The sequence below is a fragment of the Arvicanthis niloticus genome, chromosome 30, assembly GCF_011762505.2.
Source record: "Arvicanthis niloticus isolate mArvNil1 chromosome 30, mArvNil1.pat.X, whole genome shotgun sequence".
Lineage (NCBI taxonomy): Eukaryota > Metazoa > Chordata > Mammalia > Rodentia > Muridae > Arvicanthis > Arvicanthis niloticus.
The window spans coordinates 15,081,511-15,093,683 of NC_133438.1; the positions used below are offsets into that span (position 1 = coordinate 15,081,511).

Consider the following 12,173-nt stretch of genomic DNA (forward strand, 5'->3'; position numbering starts at 1 on the left):
TCTTAAACTCAATTCTGACCTTCTCACAAACCTCAAGCCAACCTGTTAGGGAAATGCTGAAAATGTTGACCTTTTAAAATGATAATGTGCATTAAAAATGCATCAGTCATTATGCAAAATCTGATTGTGTCCGTGTTAAATTTCCCCTACAAATAGAATAAAAGAGTAAGTGTTAATGATCAGTTGGGTTTCGAGAACCTCTGCCTGGTGGAACATGGTGTGAAAATACAGGTGCCTTGAGCCCAGCAAGGCCTTGAGATGGAGCTTCCCTAAAGTGGGATGTGGAAGTTGGGGTTGGAGATGCCCCACGAGGGACCGCAGCTCCGCGGGCCAGCCTTGCCATCGCCATGGCTCGCAAAAGGCAGAACTGTACCTGACTCACGGATATGGGCTCCTCGGCTCCGCGGTCATCGGCAGACTTGGGCACCTCCAAGCGGTCGATGAAGGTCTGCAGCTCCTTGCGGAAGGCCTTCATCTGCGCGTTGATACGGTAGAGCAGCTCGTGCTCCCGGATGCGGCTGCCGTCGTCCTCCTCGTCCATCAGTCCAAACAGGTCCCCGTTGGCCACGTAGATGCGCGCCTCGGTGATGATGGTGCTCGTATCTGCGATGAGCCGATCGATGGTCTTGCCCAGGCGCTCGGCCTCCGAGCGGATGTCCTTCATCTGCTGCCGATCTGAGAAGCTCTTGGGCCAGGGCCCGGGCGTGGGATAGAAGGAGCGGGTGGGAGTGAGGGAGCGGATGTTCCGCACCTCCTCTGAGTCGCTCTCGCCTCCGATTGGCCCTTCGCGCTTGCGATGGGGAGGCCGGGAGTCATCATCGCTCTCCTTCTTGCCAGTGTCGCTTTCAGCATCGCTGTCGCGAGGGCTGCCGCGGATACCCAGGTGTGAGGCCAGGTCGTAGCGCTGCATGTTGGACATGAGCACGCGGTTCTCGTACTGCAGCTGCATGACCTTGCCGCTCAGCTCGTTGATCTGCAGGCGAGCCGCCTTCAGCTCCTCCTGCAGGGCTTCGGTCTTGGCGCTGTCGTGGTGCCTCGAGCTGTCGTGGCCGCTGGACTTGTACTTGTACTTGTTGAGCTCCGCAGTGATGCGTTTGTTCTGCTCCTCGAGGTCAGCCACGTTCCTCCGCAGCAGCTCGGTCTCGTCTTCCACCAGCTGCAGGTGTTGTCGCAGCTCCGACAAGGACTCGCTCTGCTCCCTCATGAGAGGGTTGGAAGAGCCATTGAAGTCGTCGCCCCTCAGGTCGTCCAGTTCTGCCTTCAGGCCTCGGTTCTCTACCTCCAGCTCCACAATTTTCCTGCCCAGGATATTGGCCTCTTCTTCCACCAGCCTCAGCCGCAGCTTGAGCTCGGCCTCCCTGGTGCTGGGAGGTCCCCCAGCTTCTCCTTTGGGTAGAGGACTGTCTAGATCCCCGTAGAAGGATCTGTACTTCTGCAGTTCGTGCTCAAATCTGTCCTTTTCTTTATCAATCTTGGCCATTTTCTTTCTCATCAGCGCGGCTTCCTCCTTGACGAACTGTAGCTGGCACTTGAGGTCCTCATTGTCGTCCTCGTTAGGGAAAAAGTGGGAAAGGACACAGGGTCATTTCTATGCAAATAGAGAAAACAACCGAGAAAGGACATCTGCCCGCAAAACTAATTTATTTTTCTTTGTAATTACATATCACACAGCTCTGTGTTTTCTCCACATCACCACATCACTTACAATCTTTGTCCAATTAAAAATTAAGGTAGGGGGACTGGAGAGATGGCTCAGCAGTTGAAAGCACGGGAGGTCCTAAATTCAATTCCCACCACCCACCAAATACATGGTGGCTCACAACCGGGATCCGATGCCTTCTTCTGGTGTGTCTGCACACTAGCTATAGTACAGTTATATGCATAAAACAAATAACTAAATAAATCCTTAAAAATTATTAAGGTTGGGTGTTCTAGAAACCAAAAGAAAAGAGGATAGGAAAGATGAGAAAGTCTGGCCACCACTAGGCAGGGATCGTTCTATGTTCTAACAGCTGCTAACCATCTCATGGACCTCTTACTAGTATTGTTTTTACTCTGAATTCCCCGCCCCCCAAACTGCCCCAAGTATAAACTCGTTTGCGCTAAGGAACATGTAGGTGCTTGCACTCACCGAAGGGCCTTCTACTGAGCTTGAGTAGGAACCAGGCTTCTTTAGCTCTTTACAAAAATGACTTGATTTAATAGAACGAACGCAAGCTACATGGTTTACAGGTGTTGAGTGAGATGTTCAGGGGACATAGTGGAAGAGAAGAAATGTGATATATGACTTCACCTTCTCTCTGAAACTATGGCTCTTGAGCATTGTCAGAAAACAATCCTCCCTCCTTTGCTATTGAAGGAGAATTGTTTCACTGCCTTTAAGAATGGAAGAATGATCCCTGAAAGGTGAAACTGGCAGGCAGTCTCTTTGCATGGCTTTTGAAATAGGATGCACTGCCATCTGCTAAAATGGATAGGGTTGGATCTGCCTGCTTGGAAAAAAAAAATAAAACCAGTAAGGTAGACCTGGTGAGGGTCCTCTCACACTTTCTAACTTCAACTAAATTGACATGTATTGAAAAAGAAACAGAAAGAGATCTTTTAAGATCTCTCGTAGTTGTCTGTGGTGGTTTGAAGAATGGACCCATGGGCTCACAAATCTGAACACTTGGTCCCCAGGGATAGAACTGTTAAAGTTAATATTTAAATGGTGCTCCCAATCTGTCTTGTTTTTATGGGGGCCACCATCTTCCCCACTAGGCAAGGCCTGAGGCCATGAGTGGCAGTGTGCTCCTGCCACTGCTCAACTCTGACCACAGCTCATGACAGCCCCAAAGCACTGGCCCTGCCACCCACAAGATGCCAGTATGGGAGATGGCTCTCCCAATCTACCATGCTCTCTCCACAAAGCTAGGCTGACCCCAGATCATCCCACCATCCACGCAGTACCGGTAGAAATGAGACTCTGATGCTTAAAGATTATCCAAAGGCTTTATATGTTTGGTAATGCTCAAATTAACAAGATGCTCACACAATTAGAGGTGTTACCCAATTAACTAACCTAAATATAAATTGTTACTCAGGATGGTCCTGGACCCGTGGTTCTCCATGGCTCCTACATCCTGCCTCTCCTCTTAGCTTCTTCTCTTCATTCTCCTCTTCCTTTCCTCTCCTCCCACATTGGCTCCTCCCAGATTACAGAGTTTTATTGTAAAATGTAGCAGGGGAAATATTCTGCTACATCACCTATCTGGGAAGGGTTAAGAGATGTTGCCTTGTTAGAAGGGCTGCATCAGTGGGAGCCAGCCTTGAAGTTTCAAAAGACTCAGGGTATTACCAGTGTACTCTGTCTGTCGTCTGTGCATGAATTGAGACATGAGCTTGCATCTCTTCCCGATGCCATGATACTGCACTGTCGTGGTGAGGTTCAACCTCCTAAAACTGAAAGCTCAATTAAATCCTTTATTTTCCCTGCTTGTGGTATTTTCTCATAACAATAGAAAAGTTACTAACACAGTGTCCAAGAATAGTGATTCCAAAGGCCATTGGGGTTCATTATTTAGATGAATGGGTAGATTGGTAAATAGGCAGATATATATAGAGATAGATAAATAGATAGATAGATAGATAGATAGATAGATAGATAGATAGATAGATGGATAGTTTTTGCAGCAGAGGGGATAGAATCTAAGGCCTGTCACATGCTCTACAAGCATTCTACCAACAAACAACATCCCCACAATTTCTAAGATTACAGTAAGCATTTCTTCTTCACTCAGACATCTGGGCCAAAGGTGCTTGAGGTGCATTCTGATAAAGCAATACAGAGGACTAGACACTGCAGAGAGGTTCAGAAAACAATGATGGGAAGCTACAAGAATCTTGCCTTGAGAGAAGGAAGGGTTGGAGAGCTGGACACCACAACCCTTCTTTCTTTAGAACCTCACTCCATCAGAGCAGCTGGATCTTTGACCTCTTTACAGAGGAGAAGGGTTATCATGGCAGAACACAGTTAACACACACCAGAGCAGAGTCTGTAACCAGGCTGATTGCAAAGGTGACAGTATTTGAGCTTCTTTTAGAACAAAGGCACAAATGAGGAATCTAGGGCGGGGGGGGGGTAAAGTTGAAGATCTAGGAGGCACCTTTATTCTTGAGAAGCCTCGCTTGAGCACAGAAAAGAGCACAGAGAATTGAGGTGACACAAGTTCCAGAATCAGAGAGAGTGGAGGCTAAAAGGATTCATCACAAGCTTCCATGGGAGAATCCATTCCACAAGAGAAGAGAGAAGCAGCCATGTAGGAAACTCTTGAAATCAAGGATGCCTTACAATGTTTAAGACCACAGTGATCAAAGATTAGAAAAACAAAAAACCCCAAAGTTCTGAGCTATAGGGTTTTGGTAGATTGTACTGATGATTTCAGGGACATAAAGAACAAAGAGGAACGAATTCTGAGTGAAGAACATGGCCTTAGGTATTTATAACGCTGTCTTTGTGAGGCAGCATTGAATGGAGACTATATTAACATCTAGCCATAGGCATGTGCTCTCTCAGGCCTGAGGTCATGAGCATTTACGTTCTAGAGAGCTTCTCTTTGATGGAAAAAAGTAAGAACATGATGCCTTGTTATGATGGGTGAAGCTATTGTAACACTTATGGGGGCAACCAAACATGAGAAGAAGAGAAGGGCAGAGGGTAAGAGATGTTCAAAGGTTTGACAGGTCATGAAGAGCAACAATCAGATAGCAGGTCTGACTGGCCAGAAACAAATGTGCCTTGGCACAGGGTAAGTTTTATTGGAAAGTATAATTAGCTGAGCCTGGGAAGCTGGGTAGCGTCACCTTTATGGTGGAAAACTGTATTTTCTATTACAGAAAAACATTTCCTATACTGACATATAGGGTGGTTTTAGTCTAATTAGTACAGCAGTTGGTTTGATACAAACCACAGAGTGGAGCAGAACAATCCTGCACTTTGCTGTGTCAAGCAATCCAAAGATAGAAGCCTGTCTGATTTGTATGCATATCAGCTCTCCTAACTAAAGGAATAAAAACATATTTAAGACTCGGAAATATCCTTTATGTGACAAAGCCATTTTAAAGGAGATGTAGTGAGAGGATGTGGGCACAAGAATTTATAGGCTTATTAGAGGCTAAGTCTTCTCAAGATGCAAACTGTGCTAGCTTATGCAACTCTGAGAGTTTAAGAACTCTTCGTGCCAATGTGCATCGTATCTTATCTTACAACCTACTTAAAACTGGCCATAAAAACTGCACTCACAGTTATTGTTAAGAAAAAAAAAAGACCCACAGAAATTCATTCTGTCCAAAGTAATTGGTAAAATATATGCCCCACTTTTCTATATAAAAGGGAGGCAAGAAAACTCAAAATTGTCTGAAATGTGAATCAAATTGTGATTTCTGATCATGTCAAAGACCCACTCATTAAAAGATAAAGGAGTAAAATGTATGTATAAAAGATGTAAGAGGAAGGAAACACAGAAACAGCAAATAGTTACCAAGATGCAAGGCCAGCCTGGCTTTGATCCAAAAGGCTAATGCTAGAAGCCAATTTATATTCTAATCAATTACATATATACATATACATACATACACACACACACACATATATATATATACATACGTATATATGTATATATATTTGTATACATACATACACATACACACACAAATATATACATATATATATATATATATATATATATATATATATACATACATTTACTTATTTAAGTACTCAGTAATTCTCAACTAAGATCTGATGTATATGGAAGAGGAGTCTCTGAACAAATGAGTAGCTTATCAAAAGTCATGTAGAGAGCATATAGCAATGATTTCAATATTACTCCCTTGTTCCAATGTTCCTGAGCCCATGTTAAGTTTATTTTTTAAGGCTTTCTTTCCTTCCGTCTCCCCAGTCACTGGTACCAAGTCATCAGCTGCAGACTCTCTCACCTGTTACCTCTTTCTACAGCATCCTTTTATTTATTCTGAAGATGCTTTAGGAACAGTCATTCTACTGAGTTCATTAATTACAAAAGAACGAGATTAGCAATCACAGAACGCACCATGTTTTGCTATAGGCTCACGGTGGGATAGCCCAGGATAGGCAAGCTAGTTCATAAGCAATTATTCTGCCCATATTTTACCACCCGTGTATACAGCTACATAACTGAGATGCATGAATAACACGCTTCACATAAGCCTATTTAGCCATTATGTCTATTTATACATATTGCTTGTTAACATGTGCAATTGGATGTGCTCCATGCATGCTTTAAATGTTTATTTTAACATACCTCGGTGGGCGTCTGCTGAGCCTTTTTTTCAGATTTTGGCAAATCTTTACTTCCTCTTCTTTTTAAGGATAACTGAAACAAAGCAAGAACATGATGAGTTTGGTAAATAATAGTTTTTAACACTATCTGTTTTTAAGCACCCTAACCGCATATAAAACCAAGACATATGAGTTCTCAAAAGAAATAAAAATTCCCAAGATAGAATCAGATACAATTTCACTGGAAACGAGAGATGTAAATCACAGTAGACTGTCACTAAAAGTTAGCCATGTACTTTGAAATCTGGAAAAAACAACTCAGACACAATACAGATCAGTGACTCAACATGCTATAGAGTTCACAAGTAGGCAAGTGCCCTATAAGAATTCATCACCGATAAGCAAAAGAAAAGAGAAGATTAAGTTTATTTTTTTCCTTTCTTGGTTAGGTTGTGACACTTCCAGTGGACTGAGGTAGAATTTACATATTTTTGTCCTCTCACCCCATACTCCTTCAAACAAATACCTATGACATGCAGTGGGAAGTGAAAAGAAAGAGGTCAGAGGAGAGTTCTTCATCTCAAGGAGACGTGGCCTGAGAGCCCCCAGGAAGCTGGTAGCCACTCAGAAACTGCCCTGCCATGAGAAGTCTGGATCATTCCATAAAGGCTCACATAATTGATGGACTCATTGAAACACCAACTCACAGAATATTAACTAGAGCCTGTGTCATGGATGAGCGCTTCATAGTCATTGAGGCTCACCTCCGTTTCCTACTGTAATATAATAAGAGCGAGTGACCTGTGTAAATACTAATTATCCACAGGTGACTGGCTTCTACATGGTGTTAGGTATTGAACTACAGAATCAAAGTCCAATTGGTTAACACATATACCAGCAGAGGTTTAAATTAGACAAAGGAGAGAGGAAGCCGATAATTGCATGGTGGAAAATGCAATGTTTGGGCTTTGGGAAGAATGGGTTTTGTTCTTAATACTGCATCACCTCCATGACAAAAATGCTTGCCACTTGGCAGAGGATGAGAAGTATTTGCTAAACAAACGAGCAAATACAAAATTCTAAGTTCCAAAGCCAAAAAGAAGAAGAGAAATGGAGAGACAATGAAAGCAAAAATAACTTCTCAAAACAAGAAGCTTTGTGTGAATACAAAGAACTAAAATTAAATCCTTCAAATGAAAATTTCTCATGCTCTCCGGTGATAAATGAAGGTATCTGTTTCTGCCTTCCCTAGGGAAAATGTATGACTAACTGCTTTTATTCAGAATGAAATTCAAGTGACAGGGATCAATGGGTGGTCCATGTGGCTATTCAATTGTAATTCTTAGAGTAAACTAAGTTGCTTATAGAATAAGAGTTTCCTGCTAAAAAGACTACACCTCCCAGTTTCCCTTGCATCCAGGCAAAGCCATTTTAGAAGGGGGGGCGGGGCGCTACTGGAGGAAACTCCTGCTCCCTCCACTGGTCCTCTGAATTTGTAGCATTATTTCCTAAGACAAGATAGGATCCTTTTGCCTTATGCCTTTGGTCTAAGACGGCTAGGCTGACTCAATGACAAGCCTCAAATTGTCAGTTCAGGAAACTAGGCCTAAATCTCTGTTTCCAAGAACTGGGCAAGTCCAGGCAATTCACGTACTGAAAAACCCCTTGGCCTCAGGAAGCCAGTCAGAAACTGCCTTACCACCAGAAGCTGTCCCTCCACCTGGCCTGAGGCAAGAACAGTTTCCTGACTTCCTCAGCAACAGTTTCCAGATTCCCTCAGCAACAGTTTCCAGGCTTCCCCAACAACAGTGACCAGCCCCCTACACCCAAGCAATGGTTCTGGAATGTTCCTAGAGATAGAACCAACAAATTAAGATAGAGGTTATCTACCCCTCCCCAGAATTCCCCTAATGTGCTTTAAATAGAGCCTGCAAGCTCACTGGGGTACCTCCATCTTGGTAGATGGTAGACCCCAGCATGTCAGACTTCTGCAGAATAAAATACTCTTTGCTTTTGCATAGTATTTGAGTCTGGGGTATCATTCTTCAGTGAATCATGGACCCTTACAAGCCTGCCTTTGTTTCTGCCCCCTCCAAAGCCTAAATATGTCTCTCAGTGCTCTGTATACTACTCTCTTTTGGATTGTTGTGGTTTGGATAAAAATTACCCCCACCCCCTTCCTCATGTAGGCCCATAGGGAGCAGAATTATTAGGAGGCGTAGTTTTGTTGAAGTGGGTATGGTCTTGTTGGAGGAAGTGTTTCACTGGGAGTGGTTTTGAAGTCTTGGAAGCTCAAGCTAGGCTTAATGGCTGAATGTCTTTTTCTCCTGCGCGTAGATCAAGATGTAGAACTCTCATTCTCCTGCACCATTTCCGCCTGCACCCTGCCATACATATGCTTCCCACCATGATAATGGACTAAACTTCTGAAACTGTAAGCCAACCCCCATTAAATGTTTTCCTTCATAAGAGTTGCCTTGGTCATGGTGTCCGTTCTCAGCGATTGAAACCCTAACTAAGACGATGGTTTTGTTTACTTAAATTGTCAAGGCTGGAGATATCTTTGAAGCTTTTGCTGAAATGGAAACTTTCTTTATCTCAGGATTTGTAAAACCATTGAAAGTATAGTTTAAAAGGTAAAGCAGGAAAAAAATTTCACTTAAAATGTGTCACAAAAAGGGATTAACAGTTATATAAATATAACTTTTTATATATATTAATATATATATATAACTATATATATATATATATATATATATATAGTTATATATATATATATATATATATAGTTATATATAAAGTCCACGTATAAGTAATCTTAACTTGCCATAATATACCATATACGTTGAAGGGCTCTAGCAGGCGCCAGCATGGCAAACATGTCACCAATAGGTTTTACCTTTTAAATTTCTTCCCCGTCCCCTGTACCTTGATAACCCATTAGATTGCATTCCTAATGCTAGTCACCAAGGTCCGTTTCCTTATTTGGCCACTTCCTCCTCTTGAGGCTGACCACCAAGGTCCAGCTATCAAAGTGCTAAAGTCCAGTAATCAAAAGCCCCCTTTCAGCTCTCCTAATTAACATGCCCAATCAAAGTTAAACACCTCATCCTGACACAGGGTTTCCCTTTTTTCCTTTATAAACTGTCTTTTGCCTTTTGCAAAAAACCTGTCTCCTCTCTATCCAGAGGCACTCCTTTGTCCTTCCAGGGAAACTACCCCTCCCCCTCCTTTTTTCCTTCCCCTTCTTCCTTGTTCTCTGTCGCCTATTCTTGTCTCTTATTCCCTGACCCCTGTTCCTCTTTAGCAAATAAACCCCCTTTGTGCTGTGAACTTGGTCTTGGGTCAGTTTCAGTCCTTCATAGGTACGATTCTACTCTTGCTTAGGAAAAATATATATTTCTCTGGAGCAAAAGCAACAAACAAACAAAACACGTGTGTTTGATAGGATCACCTGCTCAGGGACCTAGGCTTACCTGAATAAAGAACAGTCATGTGGCTTGCTGCCATCTTGACTAATGACCTCCACAAGATGGAAGCAACTATGTTACTGGTCGTCATCCTAACTGGTGACCTCATCAAGATGAAGGCAACCACTATCTACACTAAGGTTATAAAGAAGGCATGCCATGACAGTGACTTCACCACTGTCTTGGTTAATTTGACCCTGTGGCATAAACCAATTATGGCAGTACCCTACTCTGCCCCCTGGTTATCATCATATCTCCATTTCATAAGACTAAGAAGGCAACACTAGGTCTTCAGGATGGTTTGTTTTATCATGTTTTCCCTGGATCAAGAAGGCAATGGCAGGCCTTCAAGTTACTTTCGATAAATATGGATTTTTTTTATATGGAGACTTTTGTCCTGCAAGTGATGGGGACAAAACTATGAACAAGGTTTATGGAAAATAGGGCTTAAGAAAACTGTGTCTGATGATTAAATTTCATGAACTCCTAGGATTTTAATGATCCAGTCAGGCTAACAGAAACTGGCCTCTTACAGGTGTTGTCTAATCACTTCACTTTCTGTTAACTATGTAGAAAAACTGAGTCATATAGGAAACTGATATTTTCTAAAAGTACACAATAAAAGGATCAGGAAAATGAGATTCCCAGTTTTTCTGTGGACTGTATTTGTGAGTTAAAGTTTATTTTGCTACTAAAGGATCTTTAGTTTTAAGAATGTAGTTTTAAGAATATATTTTTTGTAAGGCTCAAACCTAGCAGAAACAAAATTATGGAATTCTAATCTCGTAAAAGCAACTAACTTGTTATAAAGTATCAAAGACAACTAAGGTGTACAGGTTAATGCTCAGCCAGGTTGTAACAATCACATTCGTTAATATGCCTCAGAACTATGTTTGCAGTCATGCTAAGTACAATGTAATTTAATATGGAGATAAGCTTGGAGGGAGAGACCAATTTACATCTCTCATTATGTCTTTTCCTGTATATGTTGTTAAAATTAACCCTAAAGCAAATTTGTTAAAACAAATTTAAAGAACTTAAAGTTTGTTTTGTGAAAAATAAGATTCAAAATAAGGTATATACTTAAAAACAAAACGGTTATGAGAGGTTGAGTGTTTGAATAAACTGAGTTAAATTTACTTACACTGGCACGGCAGGATGCCCCCGGGGCCCAGGTTATTGCCTTGGATGGAACAATCCCACCAGAGTAAGTTGCCTCGTTACAAAATATGGATGTTTGGAAAAAGTACATGCCAGAAGTCTGATGCTTCTGCCTCCAGCCTGTGGGCCTGGGCTGCTCCTACTGTGTAGGCCAGACACCAAAGTCTTCATTCCTGGCTACAGGACAGATGAATTACTCCTCGTGTCTCATATGACAGGGGGCTGATTCTTTCCCAGTGCGGGATCTCAGCACCCACACTGGCAGTTTTATGCCTTTAATGTCCCCTGAAGTGACATATGAAGATGCTGTGAACAGGAGAACCTTGTACCTCAGCCTCCCACCTGACTAGTATGGGGCCCTCACAACAGCACAACTGGCCAAGTCGTTTACCTTGGGTTTCAATTTTTCCTCTTAGTCAAAGCTAATTCCAGGGCCCATACCCTAACTACCCATGTTCCCTGATTAAAGGAAACTGCCAGATACTCCGTCTTCAAACTCACAGCTTCGGAATGTTATTCAGAATATAAAAGCAGTGTTTTTGAAACTTTGCTAGACACTTCTATAAAAATAACACAATAGGATTCTATTTCTCTTTTAAATTGACAGTTAGATGCTGACTTTAGCTGATTTATTTTACAAAGCTTCAAGGGCCTTGCTTCTTATGGAGCAGCCTGATGTAAGGAAACAACAAATTACAGGACCTTATTCTCCTACAGAACTCTGGTGCCTGGTCTAGCCAACTGTACAGTTGGATTTTACCTTTTGTGAACTTTATATTTTGCCTTATATTGACTAGTGCTACTCTTAATGTTACTTTCTTTGTCTTCAAAAAGTTGACTTATCTTCTGGGTCTTTGTCAAGGTTTATCATGGTCCCTTAGATAGATTCCTTCTGAGGCACTCTTAACTGCTGAACCCCATTGTCAACTTACGTCAGCTTGAAGCAGTGAGAGAGATTGGCACCCCCAAGCTCCCGAAAGCAGTTCAGGTGACCAATGACCATGGGTCTTCCAACTTTTCTGTCTTCTTGAACTCAAAATTAAAACAGCTGGACTGAATTCTTCTTTGAATTAATTAACCTGTCTTGACAGCTCTCAGAAAAGTCCTTAGAGAAATCTCAGATCGGCTTAACATCCATCAGGGCCAGCTAGATTCCTTGCTTGCTGGAGTATTCCAGAAGTAAAGGGGACTAGATCTGAATACTGCTAATGATGGGATTTGTGCCCTCCTCCATGAACAGTGCG

At 42.3% G+C, this 12,173-nt stretch overlaps 1 protein-coding gene across 5 annotated transcripts in view; it reads right to left on the reverse strand.

Annotated features, from left to right (window-relative positions):
* Positions 1 to 12,173, reverse strand: part of Mtcl3 (MTCL family member 3) — a 53,278-nt gene that overhangs the window by 9,188 nt on the left and 31,917 nt on the right. For 4 of the 5 annotated variants that reach the window (XM_076927952.1, XM_076927951.1, XM_076927950.1 and 1 more), the window contains 2 exons: positions 6,321 to 6,392; positions 374 to 1,549 (listed from right to left, as the gene is read on the reverse strand). In XM_076927952.1, the coding sequence (XP_076784067.1) occupies positions 374 to 1,549; positions 6,321 to 6,392 (1,248 nt within the window). The remainder of the gene's footprint in view (positions 1 to 373; positions 1,550 to 6,320; positions 6,393 to 12,173) is intronic. The other variant, XM_076927953.1, reaches the window with a different exon arrangement.